General features: G+C 47.5%; 1 protein-coding gene across 1 annotated transcript in view; it reads right to left on the bottom strand.

Annotated features, from left to right (window-relative positions):
• Positions 1 to 23,849, bottom strand: part of LOC146861755 (metalloprotease TIKI1-like) — a 1,236,995-nt gene that overhangs the window by 1,006,433 nt on the left and 206,713 nt on the right. The window contains exon 2 of the mRNA XM_085640940.1: positions 20,536 to 21,096. Coding sequence (XP_085497066.1) covers positions 20,536 to 21,096 — 561 coding nt within the window. The remainder of the gene's footprint in view (positions 1 to 20,535; positions 21,097 to 23,849) is intronic.

The raw sequence follows: 23,849 nt of genomic DNA, 5'->3' as shown, positions 1-23,849 counted from the left end.
CCCACATCCTCAAAAGACTTTCCCACTAGGAGATGTAGAGTCTGTTGGCAAAGAGGTACGCGGAAGGAGACTCGTATGTACTGCCCCGAGTGTCCTTCTAACCCTGGGCTGTGTGTCCCTGCTTGTTTTAGAGCGTACCACACGCAAAATAGTTTTTGAGAGCATCCATGAGTGGTAAAGTGAATTGCCTGGTCTGTATTCTTTAAAAAATTAGATTCTGTTTCAAGGTTGGCATTAGTGCAATATATTTAGTTTCAGATTTTGTGTTAGTAGATTTGTATCTATTTGCAATTTGTTTGTGTTGTTATTTTTGTCTAAAAAAAATCCTAAATGTGATGGCGGTGTGTGTAGGCTGGCGCTTGGCTGGTGGTGTGCGTGTACTGGCACTTGGCTGGCGGTGTGCGTGGACTGGTGCTTGGCTGGCGGTGTGCGTGGACTGGTGCTTGGCTGGTGGTGTGCCTGGACTGGCGCTTGACTGGTGGTGTGTGTGGACTGGTGCTTGGCTGGCGGTGTGCGTGGACTGGCGCTTGGCTGGTGGTGTGCATGGACTGGCGCTTGGCTGGCGGTGTGCGTGGACTGGTGCTTGGCTGGCGGTGTGCGTGGACTGGTGCTTGGCTGGCGGTGTGCATGGACTGGCGATTGGCTGGCAGTGTACGTGGACTGGCACTTGGCTGGCGGTGTGTGTGGATTGGCACTTGGCTGGCGGTGTGCGTGGACTGGTGTTTGGCTAGCGGTGTGCGTGGACTGGCGCTCGGCTAGCAGTGTGCGTGGACTGGCGCTAGGCTGGCGGTGTGTGAGTAGTGACTTGCTGCTGGTCACTACACACACTGCTAGCTAAGTGCCACTCCACGCAATCCATCAGCTTGTGTGGTTGCTGTGTCAGAAATGTGGGCGTGTGAAAGTGATGGGCCCTTGAATGGCGCTGTCTGCTGGTGTGAGTGTTGTAATGTGATGGGACCGCGGCTGGCTGTGTGAATGGATTTGTATGTGTCACACGTATGAAAGGTGTATGAATGGCCTGTAAAGAGTTTGGTGCCTTGTCGTGGCTTTACAGCTCACGAGCTGTGAGTCAATGGTTCAGTTTCTCGCCCTTTCAATTATTAACAGTGCATTTCATTTTTGTGAAATCACTTGCTAATACAATTGTATATACTGAACCATCACTCACCCTCGTGCCAAATCCAACCAGTATGTGTGTGTGCTTGAGGATTAGATGGCTGTGCAGTAATATTTGTCTTGCTGAAGCAGGGTGTACCTTGTCCCTCTTTGTGAATGTTGTAATGTGTTGTTTTTGTGCCTGGTGGTGTGAATGGTCTTGTGTGTATCACGTATGAAATGTGTGTGAATGGCCTGTAAAGCGGTTGGTGCCTTGCCGTGGCTTTACAGCTCACGAGCTGCGAGTCATTGGTTCGGTTTTTTGTCCATTTAATTATTGACAGTGCATTTCATTTTTGTGAAATCTCTTGTTAATAACATTTTATATACTGAACCATCACTCGCCCCAAATCCAACCAGTATGTGTGTGTGTTTGAGGAATAGATGGCTGTGCAGGAATCTTTGTCTTTTTAGTTTCCCTGCCAAGGTGTACATTCCATCTAAGAATAACCTACCAACTGTAGATATTGTCGTAAACCCATGGGAGTTCATGGTGATGTCTCTCTTGTGAATTCCAAAAAGTTATTTTATCCACAATGCCCTGCAAACCTCAAAATGTCTGTCACATTTTCCTTGCAATATTGTGTCAAAATTCTCACGCTGTAGAAACAAACAACTAATTATGTCAAAAAGATCTGGTTTTGCAAGGGGGGTCACCTGGGTTTTTGGCCCCGTGCTCGGCGGCCATCTAGGGAAACCTACCAAACCCACACATTTCTGAAAACTAGACACCCGGGGGCTTCCAGGGAGGTATGGCTTGCGTGGATCCCCCAACGTTTCCTTACCCAGAATCCCCTGCAAACCTCATTTTTAACTGAAAAAATCACTTTTTTCACACATTTTGTGTGGGAAAGTTGTGGCATCACCGGGCTCACTCAAATTTCCCACCACTCAGCGTTCCCCCAGGTCTCCCGATAAAAATGGTGCCTCAATTATGTGGGAGGCCCAAGTACCCATGACAGGCAAGGGCCCAAAACGTAGTGAGGCCATATCAAAATTGCCTATCTCAAAACCACCTGGTTTTGCAAGGGGGGTCACCTGGGTTTTGGCCCCGTGCTCGGCGGCCATCGAGAGAAACCTACCAAACCCACACATTTCTGAAAACTAGACACCCCGGGGCTTCCAGGGAGGTATGGCTTGCGTGGATCCCCCAACGTTTCCTTACCCAGAATCCCCTGCAACCCTCATTTTTAACTGAAAAAATCACTTTTTTCACACATTTTGTGTGGTAAAGTTGTGGCATCACCGGGGTCACTCAAATTTCCCACCACTCAGCGTTCCCCCAGGTCTCCCGGTAAAAATGGTGCCTCACTTGTGTGGGAGGCCCAAGTACCCTGGGTAAGGAACCATTGGGGGATCCATGCAAGCCATACCTCCCTGGAAGCCCCCGGGTGTCTAGTTTTCAGAAATGTGTGAGTTTGGTAGGCTTCCCTAGGTGCCGGCAGAGCTAGGGTTCACAAACTACAGCTAGGCACTTTGCCAAAAAAGGGTCATTTTTCACTGCGAAATTGAGGTGTGACCACGTTGTGTTTTGCGCCGTTTCCTGTCGCGGGCACTAGGCCGACCCGCACAAATGAGGTAGAATTTTTCTCGTAAGACTTTGGGCAACGCGGGGTGGGTGGAAATTTGTGGATCCACACAGATTCTAGAACTCTCCACCACAGATATGTGGGGAAAATATGTTTTTTTGGACAATTTGTTAGGTTTGCAAGGGATTCTGGGTAACAAACCCTGGTGGGAGGCAGTCAAGTCACCCCATCCTGGATTCCCCTGAGTGTCTAGTTATGAAAAATGTATAGGTTTGCTAGGTTTCCTAAGGTGCCCGCAGAGCTAGGGTTAAAAAACGACAGCTAGGCACTTTGCCAAAAAAGGGTAATTTTTCACTGCGAAATTGAGGTGTGACTACGTTGCGTTTTGCGCCGTTTCCTGTCGCGGGCACTAGGCTGACCCGCACAAGTGAGGAACCATTTTTCTCGAAAGATTTTGGGGAAAGCGGGGTGGGTGTAAAATTGTGGATCCATTCAGATTCCAGAACTTTCCACCACAGAAATGTGGGGAAAATTTGTTTTTTTGGACAATTTTTTAGGTTTGCAGGGGATTCTGGGTAAGGAAACGTTGGGAGATCCACGCAAGCCATACCTCCCTGGAAGCACCCGGGTGTCTAGTTTTCAGAAATGTGTGAGTTTGGTAGGCTTCCCTAGGTGCCGGCAGAGCTAGGGTTCACAAACTACAGCTAGGCACTTTGCCAAAAAAGGGTCATTTTTCACTGCGAAATTGAGGTGTGACCACGTTGTGTTTTGCGCCGTTTCCTGTCGCGGGCACTAGGCCGACCCGCACAAATGAGGTAGAATTTTTCTCGTAAGACTTTGGGCAACGCGGGGTGGGTGGAAATTTGTGGATACACACAGATTCCAGAACTTTCCACCACAGAAATGTGGGGAAAATGTGTTTTTTTGACAATTTTGTAGGTTTGCAAGGGATTCTGGGTAACAGAACCTGGTGGGAGGCAGTCAAGTCACCCCATCATGGATTCCCCTGGGTATCTAGTTTTCAAAAATGTATAGGTTTGCTAGGTTTCCCTAGGTGCCGGCAGAGCTAGTGTTCAAAAACTACAGCTAGACACTTCGCAAAAAAAGGGTACATTTTCATTGTGAAAATGTGGTGTGTTCACATTGGGTTTTGAGCCATTTCCTGTCGTGGGCACTATGCCTACCCAACCAAGTGAGGTACCATTTTTATCGGGAGACTTAGGGTAATTTAGATATGTAAAGCAACTGGTATTACCTATTGATTTTTGATGCATTTCTGCCTCCCATATGAAAGACTTTGTGTAAAAAAGAAGTCATTTTGAAAAATGACCGATAATTCTCATGCTAGTATGAGTATTCCCAATTTCGAAAATGTGCAAATATGTACTGTTTCTAAACTTTATAATTTGTTCCCATTTCAGAAATACATAGGTGTCTTTCATACCGATTTTTCCATGTATACATTTTCCCACAATAATTGCTACATACCCGGAACATAATAAAAAACCACCACAAATTGCTGCTCAGTTTTTGACTCTGGGTTCGTCGGGTTCTTGGTGAACCTACAAGTCCTATATATCCCCACAACCAGGAAGGTCCTATAGGGTTGTAACGGTATATTGCTTTCAAAGAGCAGTCATAATTAGAAGAAGTTACAGGTGAAAACGTTGACACAAAAGGCTGTTTTTTTCAACTAATTTTCAATTTTTCCTATATTTAACTGTTAGTTTCTATAAAGAAACCTAGATGGATCTACACAAATGACCCCTTGCTGAATTCAGAATTGTATCTACTTTTCCAAAATGTATAGCTATCCAGGATCCATTATTGCTTTCACACCCATTTCTACCATTAACTGGAAGGAGTTTGAAAGCAGAAAAAATAGCAAACATAGGCTATGTCCCAGAAAAATGCCAAAACTGTGTAAAAAATGTTGGTTTTCTGACAAATGTCTGTCATTCCCTAAAAGCTGGGAAAATGGTGATTTCAGCCCCACAAACCCTTTTTTGATACCATTTGCAGAGAAAAACCCAGACGCTTTCATTTGCAGCCCGTTTTTCCCATTTTTCCTGCCCCAAAACTTTTTTTGCTGTATTTTGGCCTCCAGGGGAATCCAAAAACCCTGGGTACATTTACAAACCCAATGATGTTGGAAGAAAAGGACGCAAATTTGGCGTGCATACCTTATGTGGTCAAAAAGATACAGGAGCCTAAGCGCGCACTACCCCAAATAGCCCAAAAAAGGCTTAGCACAGGAGGGGAAAAGGCCTAGCAGCGAAGGGGTTAAAAAGGTGAATATTAATTTCTCTAACAATGACAATATTATTGTATCTTAGTGACAAACTTAAAATATGATTTCTAGTACGGCCTAATGGCTGCAGTCTCAAATACAATTAAAAGTTATACAAAAGGAGTAGCTCTAGAGACATGTTGATTACATCGCACGCCTTAATGCACAATAGTTCTGGGTGCATTATGGCCAGTTTTTTAGGTGCTAGAAAGCACAGCGCACAAGAATGAAAAATAAAGAGCAAAAGTTACATCCTACCTTTGAAATATCAGCACACAGGCAGGGATGTCCCTCGGTCGTGCTTCTCGGGAGTTACTTTGAATTGTGATGGCCACATGGGGATAACTTTGCTCAGACAAGGGACAACAGGTTTAAGGGTCAGAGGTCAAGTTCTGTATTTAGCAAACTAGCACGGCTGAAAGCAAAATACCCACACAGGAGGGTTTCAAAGGAGGGAGCCAGAGCGTAGAGAGAGAAGGAGGGGCAATGAAATAAAGTTTGCATTAATGCACCATCATGTTAAACAGCACAATAAGCTAAAGGAATTGGTAGTTGGTCATTGGATTGATGTTTTCTAGTTAGCTCAATGTGCTTGTATAGCAAAAGTTACAAAGTGGTATAGTCCAATAGTATTGGACATGGCGTCCTTGGTGTGGTTTCCCCCAGTTATTTACCTCCTACAAGTCTGTCCGTGCCCAGCTGCCAAAAAGGGATAAGTATTGTCCACAGGAGGTCACCTGCTTAGGTTACCTACTGTCGAAGGGGGGGTAGGAGACTAGCTCCTGGGCAAATTAAGGCTAAGCAAAATTAAGTAACACACTGTGTTTTTTTGGTTTTTGTGTTTGATATATGTATTCTTGTGTCCTTTTTTCTTGGTTTATGTGCCTATTATGTGTATTATTGTGAGCTATTCTGCGTGGAAAGTACGCAGGGCAGCTTGTTGTGTTCTCTCTCTCTCTTTCAAGCTTGTCTAAGCTGTCTAGGAAGAACCATGAGACAATCGATTGGGCTCGCTTTAGTCATTCATTTCACAGGATGCTGTGAATATGTTCTTGAATAATTAGAGACAAAGCACCTCACCAGTGCACGTCTAATTGGCTATTAAGTAATACTGTTTGAACAAATTGTTAGAATTAACAAAATGAATAAATAAATAAGCCATGCTACTGCCCCTCCTGTCTGTAAACTGATGTAATGTGGCATTGGATAAGCATGAAATGTGGGTAGAATAGACTGATGTTCCCTTATTTGACCTTTAAGGGGAACTATATGTGGGTGGTTTTTGTCCAAATTCCCAGGTGGCAACACCATTATTGTTGATGTTATTACAGCACTACATAAGTCGCAGAGGCATCACAAGTCCCTTATTAGTTAGTCTATGTAATCAAGCTGATAGCCCTTGCTAGAGCAGGTGAATAGGTTTCTCCCCTGAATTTGATGTTACATGGCCCGGATCGTGAAAAGTTTGATGCATATAGTTCACAGTGCTAGGAAAGTTGCCCATTTGCCCTTAGCACACATTTTTAAGAACAAAATGTTCTTTGCTTGTTTTATTTTCTGCCACAAACAAGTTCTGCTGGAAAATTCATGTCCCTTTTAGGTTATGTTTAATTTATCAGTTATTCATGTAATATGGGTCTCTGTTACATTAAGTTTTAGAGTTTCCCGCTACACCTATAATATGAGAGCATGGTCATAAGAGCAAAACATGGTTGTTCTTATGCAAGGAAAATAATTTTAGAGGTATCTGCAGTTTTGCACAATAGTGAAGGTTATTGATTATTTGTATGTTTTGTCTAAAGATTTCTGTTCACTAACAGATATCTGCTGCACTAAAACCATTGCCAGAGGGACTCGGACATAAGATCCAGCCTGGGGATTCACCGCAAGTCTAATTTGGAGCCAAGGTGAAGGGACCCAGGCTAGGGGTTGCTGGCCACTATAACAGCGGTGAAGGTGGAAGGCCGGAAGAAACGTGTACCCCTACCACTGTCTTGGGCAAAAGGCGGGGTCACAAATCAGGACAGAGAGCTGATTCCTTGCTTTGTTCCTTTTTTCCTGATGCCCAGCTGAGAGAGGCACAGACCGACAAGGACGGCAAGGAGGCTTTGCTTGAGGTGACCCCTTCTGAAACAACGGTTGCTTCAGATACCCCAGTTTCTATGCATCAGACCTCTGAGTCCCGGTCCCAAAGTGAATGCAAGTCTGCACCTTTGTTGCTGATAAAGAGGTGCCTGGGCACACTAGGTACAATCTGCAGCCCCGATGAAAGAGCAGTGCGCCAGCAGAGCAATACAGGAGTTAGGGAAGGACTTGAGTTCAGGGTACAGGTGCTGTGCCTCTGGTGCCTGTTAGATTAGAGTGAAGAATACTGGTGCACTGCCTAAGACACTGGACAGGATCGTTGAGGGTATTTCCCCTGGAGGGTGATTGCCCTACCCTGAAAGAAAGACTTTTTCCTTAGCCTGGGCCGTGATTGTTTTTCTGGGTTGCAAGTTGTGCAGCTCCACCGTGGGAGAAGTGAACATTTGATGAACGATAAGAGCCGGCCTGTGAGGCTCAGACGGACACAGGGAGAAGACTCCCCTCTGGCTGGTTGTATAGTGGCTTCAATTCCCCAAGTACTTTTTTGTTAGCAACGTACCCCTTTGGTTGTCCCATTTTTGAGGAGGAGCAGCCCTTTGCGGCTCCTCATCCTAATTCTCATAGCCCTGTTTGGTCCTCCTGGTCTCCCAAAACAAAGATTTTTTCCAGACCTCAGGGACATGGACTTGGACTGGATGGCTTTGGACACTGTTTTCTGTTTGGGGCTGGAAAGTATTATCAGCTCTATGTATATTTGCTGCAATAATTTTTTCCTGTTGTTTATGTATACAATGTGGCCCGATGCTCTGTTCCCTTTGTGCTTCTACTTGTACCTCATGTATACCAGCTAAACAAAATACCAAGAAAGCAAATGCCCAACTAGTAATAGACCAGGAGATCGATAACCTGATGAGAATAGATGTGCAAGATAGTTTCCATGTTTCTACTACTGCATAGCGATGTCTTTGGCTAATGCTAAAAGGGCCGTCTGTGGAAATCGCAGATAATCTCTTAGCATGAGCGGAAGCCATTTTGGTTGTGGCATCCATCTTTGCTAGCCATATGATTCTTCCGTCTTCACTGTTGCTTGCCTTTCTATTCTGCTTGAGTCATCAACTGTAGTTAACTCCTTCAGTACTGAGCCAGAGCACTGTGTAAGCCCCGAAAGGCCTTAGCTGCTAGAATGCACCTGTCTTAGAGTGTAACTGTCAGGCTATTTCAACTGATGTAAGCAGTTCTGTCTCCCCTCCCACTTTGCTGACTAAATGATCTTTGTTTGACCATGTTAGTCGATAGCTATTCCTGTGTATGCCTGTACTTCCCATTTGAGTCTCCATGCTTACTCTGCAACAAAGTCTGTATAGAAGGCCCATGGCCTCTGTATTCTATGGACTACCTCCTACAGTGCCTGAGGGTGCTGTATTTATGTAGTCCCACTCATGAGAGATTAATAAACTTGTTATTTGATATTCCAGCTTCCGTGCCAATCTCTACTTTGTTGGTTTAAAGAACCAGTGGACAGATAAGGGTGAACCCCTTCACCGGTGAGCCCCTAAAAAGGCTCATTTCCACAGTATACAGTCGTGTAACAACAGCGGTGTAAAATTTTATAGAGCAATTCTCACCCCTGTGATTAGAAAGTAAAGCTAATCACCCGTCCATAAATGGCCGGCAGCAGTGGCCCCTCTTTTAGGGCACAGGAGCGTTGCCCCCCTGCTACCAGTGCCGCAAAGGTGAAAAATAAAATGACAATAAAATTAATTTATTAGCATTTTTATTTTTCCCATCCCCAGCCGAACTGTGTTTGAGGGGTCCACTGCTGACTGCCAGCAGGGGAGTGGTGCTCACTCCACTAGTTTAGCAAAGCGCATGTCATTTTTGCCAGTCGTCTTGTGACACCCACGCTGACATTCGCACTTTAAACCTCTCCACCTAGCTGTCTTAAAACAGCTAGGTGGACAGCAGGCACAAGCCCTGCGTGCTTGCAGGAGCTTTGAGGCAGCCCATTCCAGACAATGCTAGTGCTGCTATCATACTGCTGAACATTATCAGCAGCACGAGAGTAGTGTCTGGATTGCTTTGTAGAAGTGCTACAAACTAGCGCCAACAGATGAGGGCCAGAGGTGAGCCAGCACTTCGGTAAGTACATTTTTATTTTTGTATTTCCTACTTTTTAACAGTAGTGTTGAGTAGGGAGTCAAAGAGAACTGTGTGAAGCTATACTTTGGCGACAAGGGGTTTGTAGAAATTCCGGTCCGGCCCTATTTTCGTTACTTGTACCAGGTCCGTGAGAGGTTTGTTAGGCACTGACATGCACATGTATTTCATGAATGCACTCGGTAACCCATGCCCATGGACGAAAAAGCAGAACTGAAAGCGATGCTCCCCAAAGACATTGCTTGCCTCGAAACGCAGTTCTGCAAAAAAAAAATACACACATTCCGGAATCAATATTTTCAGAATATTTCCATGAGCACACCTGTTGTGCTGTGCCTTGATTTTTGTTTGGAAGGCTCGGATGAGGGCTCTTGGCTGGCCTTGACTGAGTGCACGCGCTTCGTTTAGTATAGGTTGTGCTTGTCAAAGTACAAAAACTACGCGGAGCTGAGCCTTGCTAAAGGGGAATATTGTAGAACAGTAGTTTTATCTTTTCGGGGAATCCCACTTCTTTGTCATCCGCTAACCTTTGTCCGACAAAATTGGGCTGTGTTTTTTCAGCTAACCCATGTCCTCTTTCCGCTGTCTGATGTGAACTCTAATCTTTACCCTTTGCAGTTTCCACTGTGATTAATTAAATTAAAAGAGGCAGCTGGGCAGGTGCTGAGGTGTGAGACAGCAGGGGAGGCAATAGCGGCTGGTAAAAACAGGACCATTACTCTTACGATTACCAATGCTTAATTTGAGCCAGTGGTCTCCGGTGCTCAGCACCGGCACTTAATTATCAACACCGGCGCTTATGGCAGTCTGCCACAAGGTGGCACTGTCTGATATGACCACAACAGTCAATTATTAATTCAATATACATTAAAAATTACTATTACCTGCTGCCTAAGCCATTCTTATAACTTTGGGCTGCTGGAATAGTGTGAATTGTCAAACCTGTAGGAGTGTGATGGTTAGTAGTTGTGTTGTTAATATCACTGGCGGCATGGCAGGGGCAATATGTGGTGCAAGCTTCAGCGGCATCCTGACTAGAGCCCTGGCACCTATTTTTTTTTTTTTTACAAATTAAGCAGTGTCAAATGCTTGAAGTGGCGTGACACAAAACACAGACTTTGCTGGTTTTATTTATACTCAGCTCCTGTTTTAGCACGTTGTTTCATAGAGTTTCAAGTCATGGGACGGAGTGGACTTTCAATCTCTGTTTTTAATCAACAGCACAAAGTAGCCTGGTGTTTGGCGTTTCTTTTTTTCTAATCACAAATATGTCTCTTCAACACACACAGTGCTGTTTGCTAAAAATAACAGCACCAGCTGCTAATTACCTACCCACTTGACATTGAGGCAGTTCACAGCAACGAGCGAACATGGGATGCACTGTTAATGATTATTTTGGCGCGTTTTCTCCAGATCGACATTAGATATGGTTACTTCAAAACCCATAACTCAACCTCAAAGGGGTTCCTGCAGAAATCTGTGCGCCATGACTTAGTGCGATAGCATTTGGAAGAACAAGGCATGGAACTACAATTAAAATACTATATTGCATTACTCAACCTACTGTCCAGGAGAATATATTTTATTAGGAATGTCCAACATTAGCAGGACTTCCTGGCAGCACAGATAAACAGAGGGGGTGGTCTGTTATGATTCTTCCTCTGTTGAAACATGTCTATATATGCATATATATGGAGAGAAAGAGAGAGAGATTGTGCTTCGTGTTGCAGTTCTTTCGTTTCTAGGCAGTGTAATTAACATGTCATTGGCGAATGATCTCTCGAACACCTTGCTCCCACCTCGGCCTGCACCCGGGAATTGCTGGCCAGTGGTTGCATCACCAAATATTTAGGGTAACAGCCGCCACTGAAATGGCAGCCCAATGTTTATGGTCTGGAGTGATATTAAGGTCCGTCTCTCATTGCTTTGGAGAGCGTGCATTGAATTTTGCATAGATTCTTGAATCCAAGGATTGTAGTGTAGTCAGAGTTTGAATAAATCTTTCATAGTTTGTATGTGGTCATGTGGGTCCCTCTTTTGGGCATGGTTGGGTAACCCAGTGTCTGAGCTGCATGTAATGGAATGTCTTTTCCTCAGGGAGTTGGTATGTAGTTGTGATGTTATCAAAAGAGCAGGTTACCTTATTCTGAAAGACGTTACGAAGCAACCCTGTGCTCTCCATATCTGGTAGAGAGTTTGGTCGAGTCCCAGGGGTAAGTCTGCATTCCCCAAAAGAGGGGTCGTGGGAGATAGGTATGTTGTGAGGCCTTGGAAGCAGACTAAGTGGTCTCAGGTGTCTAATGTTACCCTGGCTATAGGGGACGTATATACATTCTAGCACATTTGCCTCTTCTGAACCCAAAGAACTTTCCCCAATGGGTGGGCCTTTAGATAGTGATCACTTAAGTATCAAATCTGGTCATTTTCTCCCGAAAGCCACTCAATCACGTAACGTATCTATCTGGCTTCACAATAGTGGAGTAAGTCTGGCAAACCAAGACATCCTTGTCTAGTGTGCGTTCTGCATGCATCAGGGTGCTTTTTTTATTTAAATCACCTAAGCCCAGATTGCTCAAAGGCATGTGTTTCCCGTTTTTCAAAATTCAATCCCCAGACATGAATACAGAGATTGGTCTGCAATACAAAGTAGAGGCATCCGAACACATTACCACAGGTATTATTTAAAACACCGAAAAGAAAACACAGCACCTTGGATTCCCTCAATTCTACTATACGTGCCTGGCGAAATCTATTGGATAGACAAGCGGGCGCTCTCATGTACTCCCCTCTGATCCCCCTAGAGTGGTGCACCAGGCTGCCGATGGGTCGAGAAAGGAAAGTCTCTAAAACTCTACAGAGGGTAGGCATCAAGGAAGTGGGGGACTTGCTCAGAGAAGGGGTACTGCGCAAATGGGAGGATATACAAGCGGAGGGGCATGCACATTCGACACTTGACTAATATCAGTATTTTAGAGTCAGACATTCCCTGCAAGAGCTATTAGTCAAAGATCTGCAAGAGCCGCCAGAGGTGTTAGCACTTACTCACATTATCCGTCTCACACCCTATCTAAATTGATCGCTAAAATCTACAGCCTTGCGCAAAAAAACAGAAGATCAGCATTATTGAAAGTGTGAACAGATTGGCAAAAAGACTTAGCTTGTACCATAAATGACGACAGTTGAAGCTACTGCTGCGAGATGACAAGACAAATCTCACTAAATAGCAGACAACGCCTTATTGACTTTAAATATATAAATAGGGTGTACTATGCACCAGACAGGCTATATAGATATGGCATAAGTCAGATTTAAGGGGGAGGAGCCTAGCGCGCAACCAAGATGGCCGCGTAGGCTTGTGGCTCCCGAGGGCCTCCGCAACCTCCCACGTCTATCCTGTCATAATCGTGGTTTTTTAGATGGGCTTTTGTCTATGATCTTGCGCTAAGGTGCCACTCGTTTTCCAAATCGAAATTGGACTCCGGGAACCGGACTGGTGGCGATCTGAAGTTTGCGGCCTTCTCCGGCCTTGGTCCCGAACTCGAGTTGGTGAGGTGCCCGGGTGCGAAGTGAACAACAGCGGCATGCCAGTCTGGGCCTGCCCCGGACCCCGTGCTTTCACTTTCGGTTTCGAGTTGATCTGCGGAAACTGACGTCGGGACTTTGGGTGAGCAGCGCCGAGGACGGAGTGCATAGCCTGACTCTCGAACTGTAAACGGGCCTATTTCAGTTGGTGGCCCGGATCTCCTGCACTTGTCGCCTGACTTCTTCCGGGTGCTGGAGGGTGCTGACCTTGGTGGTCGCTGATGATGGCGGCGAGAGTGGACGGCGACAAGCTGAAACCCAAGTCTACCCGGAGGGGAGCTTATTCCCAGGCCAACAACATGGACCGCTATGCGCAGCCAAAGGGATCCCCTAGTGGATCACATAAATCGCCTGAGCCGCCCAAGGAGGCCTCGGGCGCATCATCCGAATTGACTCTGCTGGACGTCATGGGGGCCATTGAGGAGATGAAGGCGACTGTGAACCAGCAATTTGATACCTTGGCTAATAAATTGGACTCGGTGTTGATTGATGTGACTTTGGTCAGAGCGGACTTGTCCAAAACAAATGACCGGGTCGACTCATTGACTCAAGCGGCGTCGAGCCTAACTGTAGATGTGGCCGCTTTGCAGACGGAGGTGCGGAGGTTGCAGCTCGCCAGTGACCTGACTGATCGTCGCCTTGAGGATTCCGAAAGCAGGGCCAGGCGGAATAATGTCCGTATTATCGGGGTGCCCGAACGATCGGAGGAGTCTGCTGCGGATCTTTTTGTGGAGGATCTAGTGGTGACTCATCTGGCACCCAAGGGGCTGAGCAAGTTCTTCGCTGTGGAACGGGCCCACAGGATTCCAGGTGGTGCGCCCAAGGTGGGTGCTCCCCCGCGGCCTATCATTGCCCGACTTTTTAATTTTCGGGATAGAGATGCTATCCTTCAGGCATCGAGGGTGGCTGGGCCATTAAAGTTTGAGAACTCTAATGTTAGCTTTTACCCAGACTTCACGCAAGCGGTTCAAAAGCAACGGTTGGGATTTTTGGCCATCAAACGGCGCTTGAGGGACATGGAGCTGAAATATGCGATGCTATTCCCGGCTAGGCTGCGGGTTGAGTTAGAGGGTCGCTCACATTGACCGGCCGGAGGCGGTGGGAGAGTGGCTGGATGGATACCTAGGGGTCGAGGTCGGGAAGGTCAGATGGCGGAGAGCGGAGAGTGTTCAACGGAGTAGGAATGGAACTGGGATCCTGGCTATGGACCGGACTGGTAACGTTTTGCACCTGTGGCTGCACTGGACTCCAGTTTGTAACACTTTGCCCTTTGGTATTTGGAGGTTGCGGGGGGCTTGCTGGGGCCCTTTCCTCCTTCTGGGGTTTTTCTTGTCCTTTTTGTAGTGAGTTTCATATTGGGGCGACAGGCACACTGCACGTTGGGGGGGCTGTTTGGGCTCACGCAGGGGTGCAGGGAGGGGGGAGTTTTGTTGGGGTTGATGGGGTGGGGTTGGGGTTTGTTTGTTTACATCACAAGGCGGGGTAATGTTTTCTGTTGTGCTATTATGATTGTGCTCTCCGGGAGGGGGATAGTTTGTGCTGGGAGGGATGGGGGTAAGGGGTTGAGACTTCTTTCATGGAATGTGAATGGGCTGGGGGACAGGATAAAGCGGGGGGTGGTCCTGCAGTTCTTGAAACGTATTTCGCCTGACATTGTGTTTCTGCAGGAGACGCACCTCATAGGGAACTCTTTCCATGCCATGAACAGGCGAGGATATCGCCTTCTGGCCCATTCTGGTTTCACCTCTGGCTCGAGGGGAGTGGGCATTTTAGTTAGGACCTCTCTCCCGTTGGAGGTGGATGAGGTGCTCCACGACGACAGAGGGCGCTACACTGCGCTGGTGTAGAGATGGGAGGGTAAGTTGATTTCGCTGGTTACTGTCTACGTTCCGCCGGGCCTGCAGACGGCCACCTTTGCTGATTTGGGGCGCCTGCTACTTGGGCTCCCGGGGGGGGTTTTGGTCTTGGGGGGGGATTTTAACGCAGTGGTTTCCGGAGTTGAGGATCGACACCCCCCTAGGGACCTCCCTCGGGCCCAGAACTGGCTGGGGGGCTTTCTGGATACCCTGGGACTGATAGATTGCTGGCGGTTGAAACACCCTGGACAAGCGCAATATACCTTCCACTCCGGGGCCCACGGTAGTCTTTCGAGGCTTGACTATATGCTAGTGCCTGCGGCCCAAGCTGGGATGATTGGGGAGGTGCGACACTTGGCCCGCGGTATATCTGATCACTCCCCTCTTTTGCTACACTTAGATATCGCCTTGGGGGCGGAGGGGAGGGTGGCGCCAATCAACCCCTGGTACCTACGAAACCCCACGATCCATGCAGACCTGGTTAAGTCCCTGGAACACTATTTTAACGACAACGTGGGGTCGGTGTCTTCCGCCGTCTCCCTTTGGGAGGCCTTTAAGACGGTGCTCCGGGGCCAGGCTCTGTCTCTCATCTCCCATACCAAAAAATGCGAGGCGAAAGAGGTGGTTCGACTAGAAAATGAGATCACCGAGTTGGAGATCGATTTGGAGCAAGGTGTTACGGATGACAGACTGCATGTGCTGGGGCTTAAGCAGGCCGACTACAAGGCGCTGGTTACTGAATCTGCTAAGAGTATGAGCAGGGAGCAACAGGGGCGTTTATACGATATGGGTGATAAGGCGGGGAAGTTGATTGCCTGGTTGGATAAGAAGGGGAGAGCGAGTCGAGTGGTGCTGGTTGTTGAGAGGGTGGATGGTGTGTGTGTGACGGACCCCGGTGATATTGTTGATTGCTTTGCGGAGTATTTTCACGGGGTTTACTCTCCGGTCTCTGAGCGATCGGAGGAAGACTCTCGACTGCTGCTTAAAGACATTGCTCTGCCATCTCTATCTGATGAGGATAAATTATTGATGGATGCGGCCCCGTCGCCGGATGAGATTGCTTTGGCCATTCGCTCTATTGCTTCTGGCAAGGCCATGGGTCCTAATGGCCTTCCCATCGAATTATATAAGTTGCGCCCAGATAAGATTGCGCCGTATCTCCGGGACATGTTCCTTGAGGCACAGGCGGCGGGCTCCCTCCCCCCTGACCAACGTCTTGCTACTATTGTTGTTATCCATAAGGAAGGGAAGCCGCGGGATCGGTGTACTTCTTACAGGCCTATCTCTTTGTTGAACGCGGAGCCCAAAATCCTTGCCAAGATACTGGCCAATCGCCTGATCCGGGTCGTGGGCGACCTGATTCATCAGGATCAATCCGGTTTTATACCCCATCGCAATACCGCTTTGAACCTGCGGCGACTGCATGGCGTCCTCGCTAGAGCGCCATTCATCCGTGAGCCGGCCATTTTGGCGTCCCTGGACGCTACCATGGCGTTTGACACCTTGGAATGGCCGTATATTTGGGCAGCATTGGCGAAGTTTGGGTTTGGCCCGGGGTTTATCGGTTGGGTGAAATTGCTTTATGATAACCCACTGGCACAGGTGGTGGTCAACGGACGGGTGTCGGCTCCCTTTGTTTTGGGTAGGGGCACGCGACAGGGATGTCCGTTGCCGCCTCTTCTCTTTGCGCTTTGTTTGGAGCCCCTTGCGGAGTGGCTGCGGTGGCACCCTTCAATGCGTGGCCTTAGATGGACGCCGGAGTACGAGGATCGTGTCTCCCTATATGCGGACGATATCCTCTTGTATCTTGCATCTCCGCGCAAATCGCTCATTGTATTGGTGGATGTGTTGAGCTCCTTTGGTCGCAACTCCGGATTGGTCATTAACTGGGCTAAGTCTTGTGTGTACGTTCTCTCCGGGGAGGCCCCCCCCCTTCCGCGGGGGTGCCCTATCCAGGTTGCGCAGTCGGGGTTCAAGTATTTGGGAATCTTTATAACCCTGGACCCGGTGGCCCGGTATGAGCGGAATCTTCTCCCCCCCCTTCAGCGCCTAAGGGCGGATGTGGCGGGTTGGCAGCGGCTGCCGCTCTCGCCGCTCGGCCGGGCGTCGTTGTTCAAAATGATGTCGCTGCCACGCTTTTTGTACGCCCTACAGAACACTGTGGACGTAGTGCTGGCCCGCTATTTTCGGGAGGTGGAGTGTCTTCAGCGTCGATTGTTTTGGGATGGGCGGCCGCGGATTGCTCTTGCCAAACTAACCCTACCGTGGTATGATGGGGGGGTCGCTCTCCCTGATATTAAACGATATTATTGGGCCTCCCAGTTGGCTGCTGGCAATCACGGGATGTATGGGCCTGCTTTGAACCCGGCTTTTGAGATGGACAAATTGTTATTGCCAAGCGGGGATTATAATCGAGCACTATACTCTGGGTCCCTTGATGCGCGATTGACAGGCCCGACGCGAGTCGCGGTGCAGGTATGGCATGCAGCAAATGCGGCGATGGGGTGGAGGGATCGCTTGACTCGGGCAACGCCATTGTACGCCTCCCAGCGTTTGGGTTATCTGTGTACTACGAAAGGCTTTGAGAAATGGGATATGATTGGTATCAGCAAGGTAGGGGATCTCTGGACGAAAGGGAAATTTAAGACGTTCGACATGATGAAAACTGAATATCAGTTGAACGATAGGGAATACTTTCGGTATGCTCAGGTTCATCATGCCTTGTGTTCCGTGTTCCCAGACGTGGCGGCTATTCCAGAGTCCTCCCCGTTGGAAGACAGAATATTGGACGGCTATGTGCCGGATAGCACCATTTCGCTGATTTATAAGAAGCTTATCAATGATCGAATGGGTTTGCTGACCTCATTGCGGGAGACATGGATTGCCGACGGTTTGGAACTTGATGACGAGGATTGGGTGTCAGCGGTGGCCTCCCCGAAAGAGGTGGCTATCCCGGCCCGCTTGCGTTTCGTCCAGCTTAAGATACTTCATAGAGTGTACGTCACGGGGCCTGGTTTGATGCGTATGGGGTATTCGGTGGATGGTCTGTGTAAGCGAGGCTGTGGACTACTGGGGACTTTCCTCCATATCCTGTGGGAGTGTCCGGAGGTGACTCGGTTTTGGTGTAGAGTGCATGCGGTGTTAGAAGAAGTCACGCATGTTGCCTTGTTGCCGGAGGCACGGAGATGTTTGCTGAATGTCTGGGAGCCGACTGATTACAATGTGATGCAGACGCAGTGGGTGACTCTGGGCTATATGGTAGCGAAGCGTGACATTGCACAACTGTGGGGCTCCCAGAGGCCACCAACGGACTCAGAGTGGAAGGAACACATGGACTGGTGTATGTTCAGAGAGAAAACGGTGTATGTGGCGAGAGGCAAGCCTGGGAAGTGGATTAAGGTGTGGGGTCCCTGGAACTCCTATCGTGGAGGTATTTGCGCCCCGCCCCAGACGCGTGAGATGGATGCTGCTCTGTCTCCCTAGCCCGCGCATTCCTCTATGCTCCTGCGACATGCGCATTTGGTTTCTTCTGCCTGCCCCCCCCCCTCTTTCTCCCTGAGTTTGTTTACTCCTTCGATACGGGGAGCACATGTTACTGCTATTAACCTCCTCTGCCTTGTGTGTGTGATGTTTTTCGTTTTCTTCAAAATATGAAACCTTTCTTTGCTTGTCTATGGACTGCGGCTGCGGCCGGCTGAGTTGATTAGCACTCCAGTAGCTCTCTTATTGCTTCATCGATGTGGTTGTTAAGCTGTGTCTAGGCTTATAGTGTGCATTAGCGGCCGGCCTGTTGGTTGTAGGCCCATACTTGTATGTCTCTGAAACTGTAATAAAGGTTTTTTTAAAAAAATATATATATATCAGATTTAAATATATTATGAAAATTCAGCCATTTTTCTACAGATAACTCATGAGTAATGACAATAAAGTTATGGCATAAGCAACTCAGCGACCTGCTATCGCTGCTCAGAGCCGAATGCCAGGTTTCTGCATGTTGCCTGGCACTGCTCCAAAATCTCAGAGTTCTGGGAGAAAGTATTTCATACTCTTAATGACATCACTGGCCTCTCACTTATCCCTGACCCGTTCCTCGTATTACTGGGATATGATAGAAGAATTGGTAAGAGTGCACGGTGGCTGGTGGTAATTGGTCTGCTTCTAGCCAAGAGACGAGTGGCAATGCGGTGGGCTGAAGGCCCAAGCCCAACAATAGAAGAATGGCCCAAAGACATGATATACTGCAACACTCCGGCAAATACATACAGCAAATTACTAACCCTGCAGAACCGACCCAAAGGCTTCTGGGGCCTATTTCAACAATATTTGATAGGTAAAGAGTCTGGGGAACCCGAGGGCACACGCGACACTGAGTCAGGCATCAGACACGTAGATCAAGGTATTAGGGTAGTTAACATAGATAACTGAATGAGAGCTATGTATTAAGTAACTTCTTCATCAAATTTATCACAAAGTAGTATGTCCACAGGAGGCCTACCGACTGAAGCTGAACTCGGACAAGACGGAGGTCCTCATTCTCGGATCCACCCCCTCGGCCTGGGACGACTCCTGGTGGCCGACCCCTTGGGAACAGCTCCAACACCCACCGACCACGCACGCAACCCAGGGGTCATCCTCGACTCCACCCTTTCCATGACAAAGCAGGTCAACGCCGTCTCCTCCTCCTGCTTCAACACCCTCCGCATGCTCCGCAAGATCTACAAGTGGATCCCCACCGAAACGAGAAGAACGGTCACCCAGGCCCTCGTCAGCAGCAGGTTGGACTACGGAAATGCCCTCTACGCAGGAGCCTCGGCCAAACTCCTGAAACAACTTCAACGCATCCAGAATGCCTCTGAACGCCTGATCCTCGACATTCCTCGCCGCAGCCACATCACACCCCACCTGAGAGTCCTGCACGAGGATAACCTTCAAGCTCCTCACCCACGCACACAAGGCACTCCACGACACCGGACCAGCGTACCTCAACAGATGACTCAGCTTCTACACCCCCACCCGCTAGCTTCGCTCTGCCGACCTCGCCCTCGCCACAGTCCCTCGCATCCGAAGAGCGACCTCCAGCGGCAGATTGTTCTCCCACCTCGCCGCCAAGACCTGAAACACCCTCCCCATCCACCTACGGCAGATCCAAGACCTGCTGACCTTCAGAAGACTCCTCAAGACCTGGCTTTTTGAGCAGTTGTAGCATTTGTCGTCACCCCCCCCCCCCCCCCCCCACGGCTTGAGACCCTCACGGGTAAGTAGTGCACTTTACAAATGCTATGATTGATTGATTGATTGACATTATAATTGCATATGGTACTGACTTCTTCATTCCTGTGTGCTATATGTCTAATTCATTGTATCTCGTACTGTACCCATAACTTGAACATGTATAACTGTATTTATGTTAGGTTCATTGAAAAGCAATACAATTTTTTTTTTTTTAAATAGAAGTGTCTTCTTATACAATCATGTATGTAGCCAAGATTAACTTGAGAAGTCAGGCCTTTCATGAAAGGTTTTGCAGCTTAACATATCATTCCATCAAATGTTGGTTGCAAACTGCAGTGTAGTATCAGAGCTACGCTCAATATGCCTTAAAGTATAGAGCAATTTCGAACTAATTTGAAAAGAAGACGAATTCAGCACCATAGCATTTTTCAATGCAGCACAGTAGAGTGGTAGCAGTGTCATTTCCTCAATATATTCATACAATAATTATATATAAAAATATGCTATCTAAAGCGTTTTTGCACTACACAATATTATAGCTGCAGTCAAAATTAGACAGTTTAATTAAATCGCCCTCTTTAATATGACTCCGGAAGAAGATGGTCACTATTCATTGTTGTATTTGTAAACAAACAAGAAAATCACTTACATGCGAGAAGTTCAGCCCATTCAAAGGATGGCATTGTTCTTCAACTCTCTCCACTGCCCCAGTCCGCTTCCGTAAGCGCTCTGCCTCCTGGGCAAGAAAAAGGTCAAGAACTGGCACACCTCGTGACTTTATATCCACTTCTGTCAGGGAATTGACCATCAGCATCACCCACACGGGCCTTTTCCTCTCCCAGTTGCCTGCAATGGCATTGAACAGGTAGTCTGCATAGAGTCCCTTTCCCAGCTGGTCAGGGGTCATCCATGAAGGCATCATAAGCTTGACGTACTCTAGGTGGCGCTTCAGTCGGCGGTAAATGTCCCGAGGAAGCACACTCTGCAGGTTTTCCCCTTGTGGCAACATCTGACAACTGCTGAGAGCGGAGATTGTGTACGGATCTGTCAGGTCCAGTTCAAAGTAGACAATATTGCTCTGCTGAAAGGCCTTCTTGGAGTTTTCTGGAATAAAGTCCCAGACTCGAGTGTAAGGCACGTGTATGGTTCCAAAGAAATAAGACGGAGGCTCTCTTTTTATCGTCCACAGAAAGGAGTTCAATTCACTTTGCTATGGAAAAAAAGATAAAGTAGGCATTTTTTTTAAAGGCAAGTTATAAAAAAAAAATCACACCAAAATGTAATTTTGTAAATACAATGCAGGGAAAAAGAGATGTAGTTAACGGTAATAATGACTACCCTTGTCACTGGCCTAGCTGCCAATAACCTCAGGAGACATAAAGGGAGAGATAGAAAGAGAAAGTACATATAGATCTAGAAGCCATGTTTGGTTTGTGTAGCTTACACAGAATGCTCCCCCCCTCCCCCCAATGCTCCTAAGATGCAAATAGGAGTCTGACAAGGAGCCAAGAAGAAGATAAGGGGTCAAATCTGTGATGTCATCAGTGGTCACTGATGTCACTGATGTCACGTGATGTCACTTCTGCTATCCAGGCATTTGGCGCATGAGGTGTTGTGGCATTTGGTCTTTTTGATAAAAACTCAAACCGGCCAACTGACAAAAATATCTAAATAACAGTACCTGGTCTGGCGACTTTGCCTAGAAAAAACATATTTTTAGAAGTCTCTGCAATAATCTCTCCATCCGGAAACGCATCACACTAATATCCCTGCTCGTCACCCACTTCCACATCCCCGGTACCAACACTGCCTAATCGACCCCAAACGTAATGTAAGGCCCCGTGAAAGGTTCATCCCCATCACGGTCACCTCTGACAATCTTCAATCTCTGATGAGATAAGCACTGGTGAGCTTATGGCAAGCTCAGGAGTCAGATGGAGCGAAACACTCCTCAAACCTCTTAAAGAGCTTCGCATGTGTGCTTACAAACAAGTTACCAGAAAATGTAAACGTTTATCACTATCTTTTCATGTTGCACAACTTTATATTATGCATTACTACAAAATGCTGGAATCAATGACCTGGTAGAAACTGCAAAAGTGCGGTATGTAGCGCTATAAAACAGTTAATTATTATTATCTTTAACATTACTATAATGTACGAGAGCGGGGCCCTCCTGTACGGCATGTGCTGTCTGAAGGCTTATCTGTGAGTAAATAAAGCGCATTTTTGAAAGCTCTGATGGTGTTCTAGAGACTTTGGTGGCAAGGGACTGAGGGGGAATTCTTTCTCACTGGACTGAGTCAGTTGTCGATTCAGAGTCTTGGTCCTCCCTGAGTTGAGGCAACAATATGGGCTTCATGGAGTCATAGGTCTGCGGCCAGCCGCTGAGGCACTTCAAGGCATGCTAGTATAGCAGTAGAGGATTCTAACACTCGGGCACACTTTGGGACAGTGCCTCAGTCAACTACATAGTCACTGGACCATTCAGTAGCAAGTGCCTTGAGACAGCATAGTCTGCGCGGCACATGTTGGTCAAGTGCCACTGGGCTAGTCATGATACAAGTCCATTTGGGCACATCTGGGCAAGTGCCACATACTTTCACAGAACTCTTCTTCAGTGCTGCACACTACTCGGGTACACTCAAGCAAGTGCCACGGCTCCAAAAACAAAATCACTTCTGGCACTCGGGGTGGGTGGCATTATTTAGCAACAGTCTGCCACATCTGTGACTGAAGGGCTAATAGGGTGATCCGCTCAAATCTTTTTGATAGTGCTGCGAATTCTCTGCTTCAGCGCTAGTGACTGGCTTTGAGTTAGAAGCACAACGAGTGCACTCTCATCAGTCTCTGACAGTTGGACCCACAAGACCGGGGTCAACTGCTGTAGCCCACGCCAGTAGTCAGCTCCTCTTACAGGGTTGGCTCTTTCCTTCTCCTTTCTTCCAGGCAGGATTCTCTGGGGATTCCAAGAAGGAAAACAGCTCCTATTCCAGATAGGACTCCAGGGAATGTCCTCTCGCAACTGGGAAGCTGGCTGTCAGGCACACATCAGTTCTGGTTGCACAGTTGTCCTCTGGATACTCTCTAGAGCACTCCGTGGACCACCCCCTTCTTGAGCAATGAGAACTTGGAACTGGAACAACTGGGTCAACGGCTCCCTCTTTTATACAGGTATCACAGACAGGGGATGCATATTCTCTGCCTACGCTTTCAGAAAGTTATTTTTTCATGTCTCCTTCTCATGCAGCCTCTGTCTACAATGATGCTCCTTACAGCAGAGACATTTCCAGGTTGGAACACCCACAACAGAAGCACAAAAAGGAGAGAGCATTTTGCACCTGGCTATCAACAGATGCACCTGTCCGTGATCAGGAAGAGAGACAAAAGGCTGACTACTTTCTAAAGGACCCTTCACATCCTGACAATAAGAATTGCAGTTCCAAGCATCACCCCTACCATCCACCAACAGTATTCAGGAAGACTTATCAAAAGCTCAAGGGAGCAAAATGACCAAATAACATTTCTCAGAGGAAGCCTACCTCCTCTTTCCCCTCATCAGTGTTTGGGTTCCCTCTCTCCAGACGCTTCCATTGCCTTGGAAAATAAATTTACCTCCGTCTTGTGCATTTGAACAGACCAGGGTCTTCCAAAATGGAACCTGCATCCCTTCTTCACTCTGGTTCATTCAGACACGATCTGTGCACCAGACAGACCATACACATACATGCATGAGCTTGGGATAGCCGTGCAAGGATCTGGGTTCACCCATAGGAGAGGAACTTAACATGAGTACAGGAGTACATGAGAACTTTACATAGGCCAGTAAGCCACCACTCCTGTAACACAGATAACAAGCATCTGCAATGCAATAGGTCTCACGTTTAAGCAAGTTTTAGCTATTGGCATTATAAATGGCAATGCCTATTATTTATGTTTTTAAAACATAAATAAAAGGCATTG

Source organism: Triturus cristatus, chromosome 2_2, assembly GCF_964204655.1.
Source record: "Triturus cristatus chromosome 2_2, aTriCri1.1, whole genome shotgun sequence".
Lineage (NCBI taxonomy): Eukaryota > Metazoa > Chordata > Amphibia > Caudata > Salamandridae > Triturus > Triturus cristatus.
The sequence above is the reverse complement of the archived record's forward strand: the minus strand, read 5'-3'. Positions and strand labels throughout refer to the sequence as shown.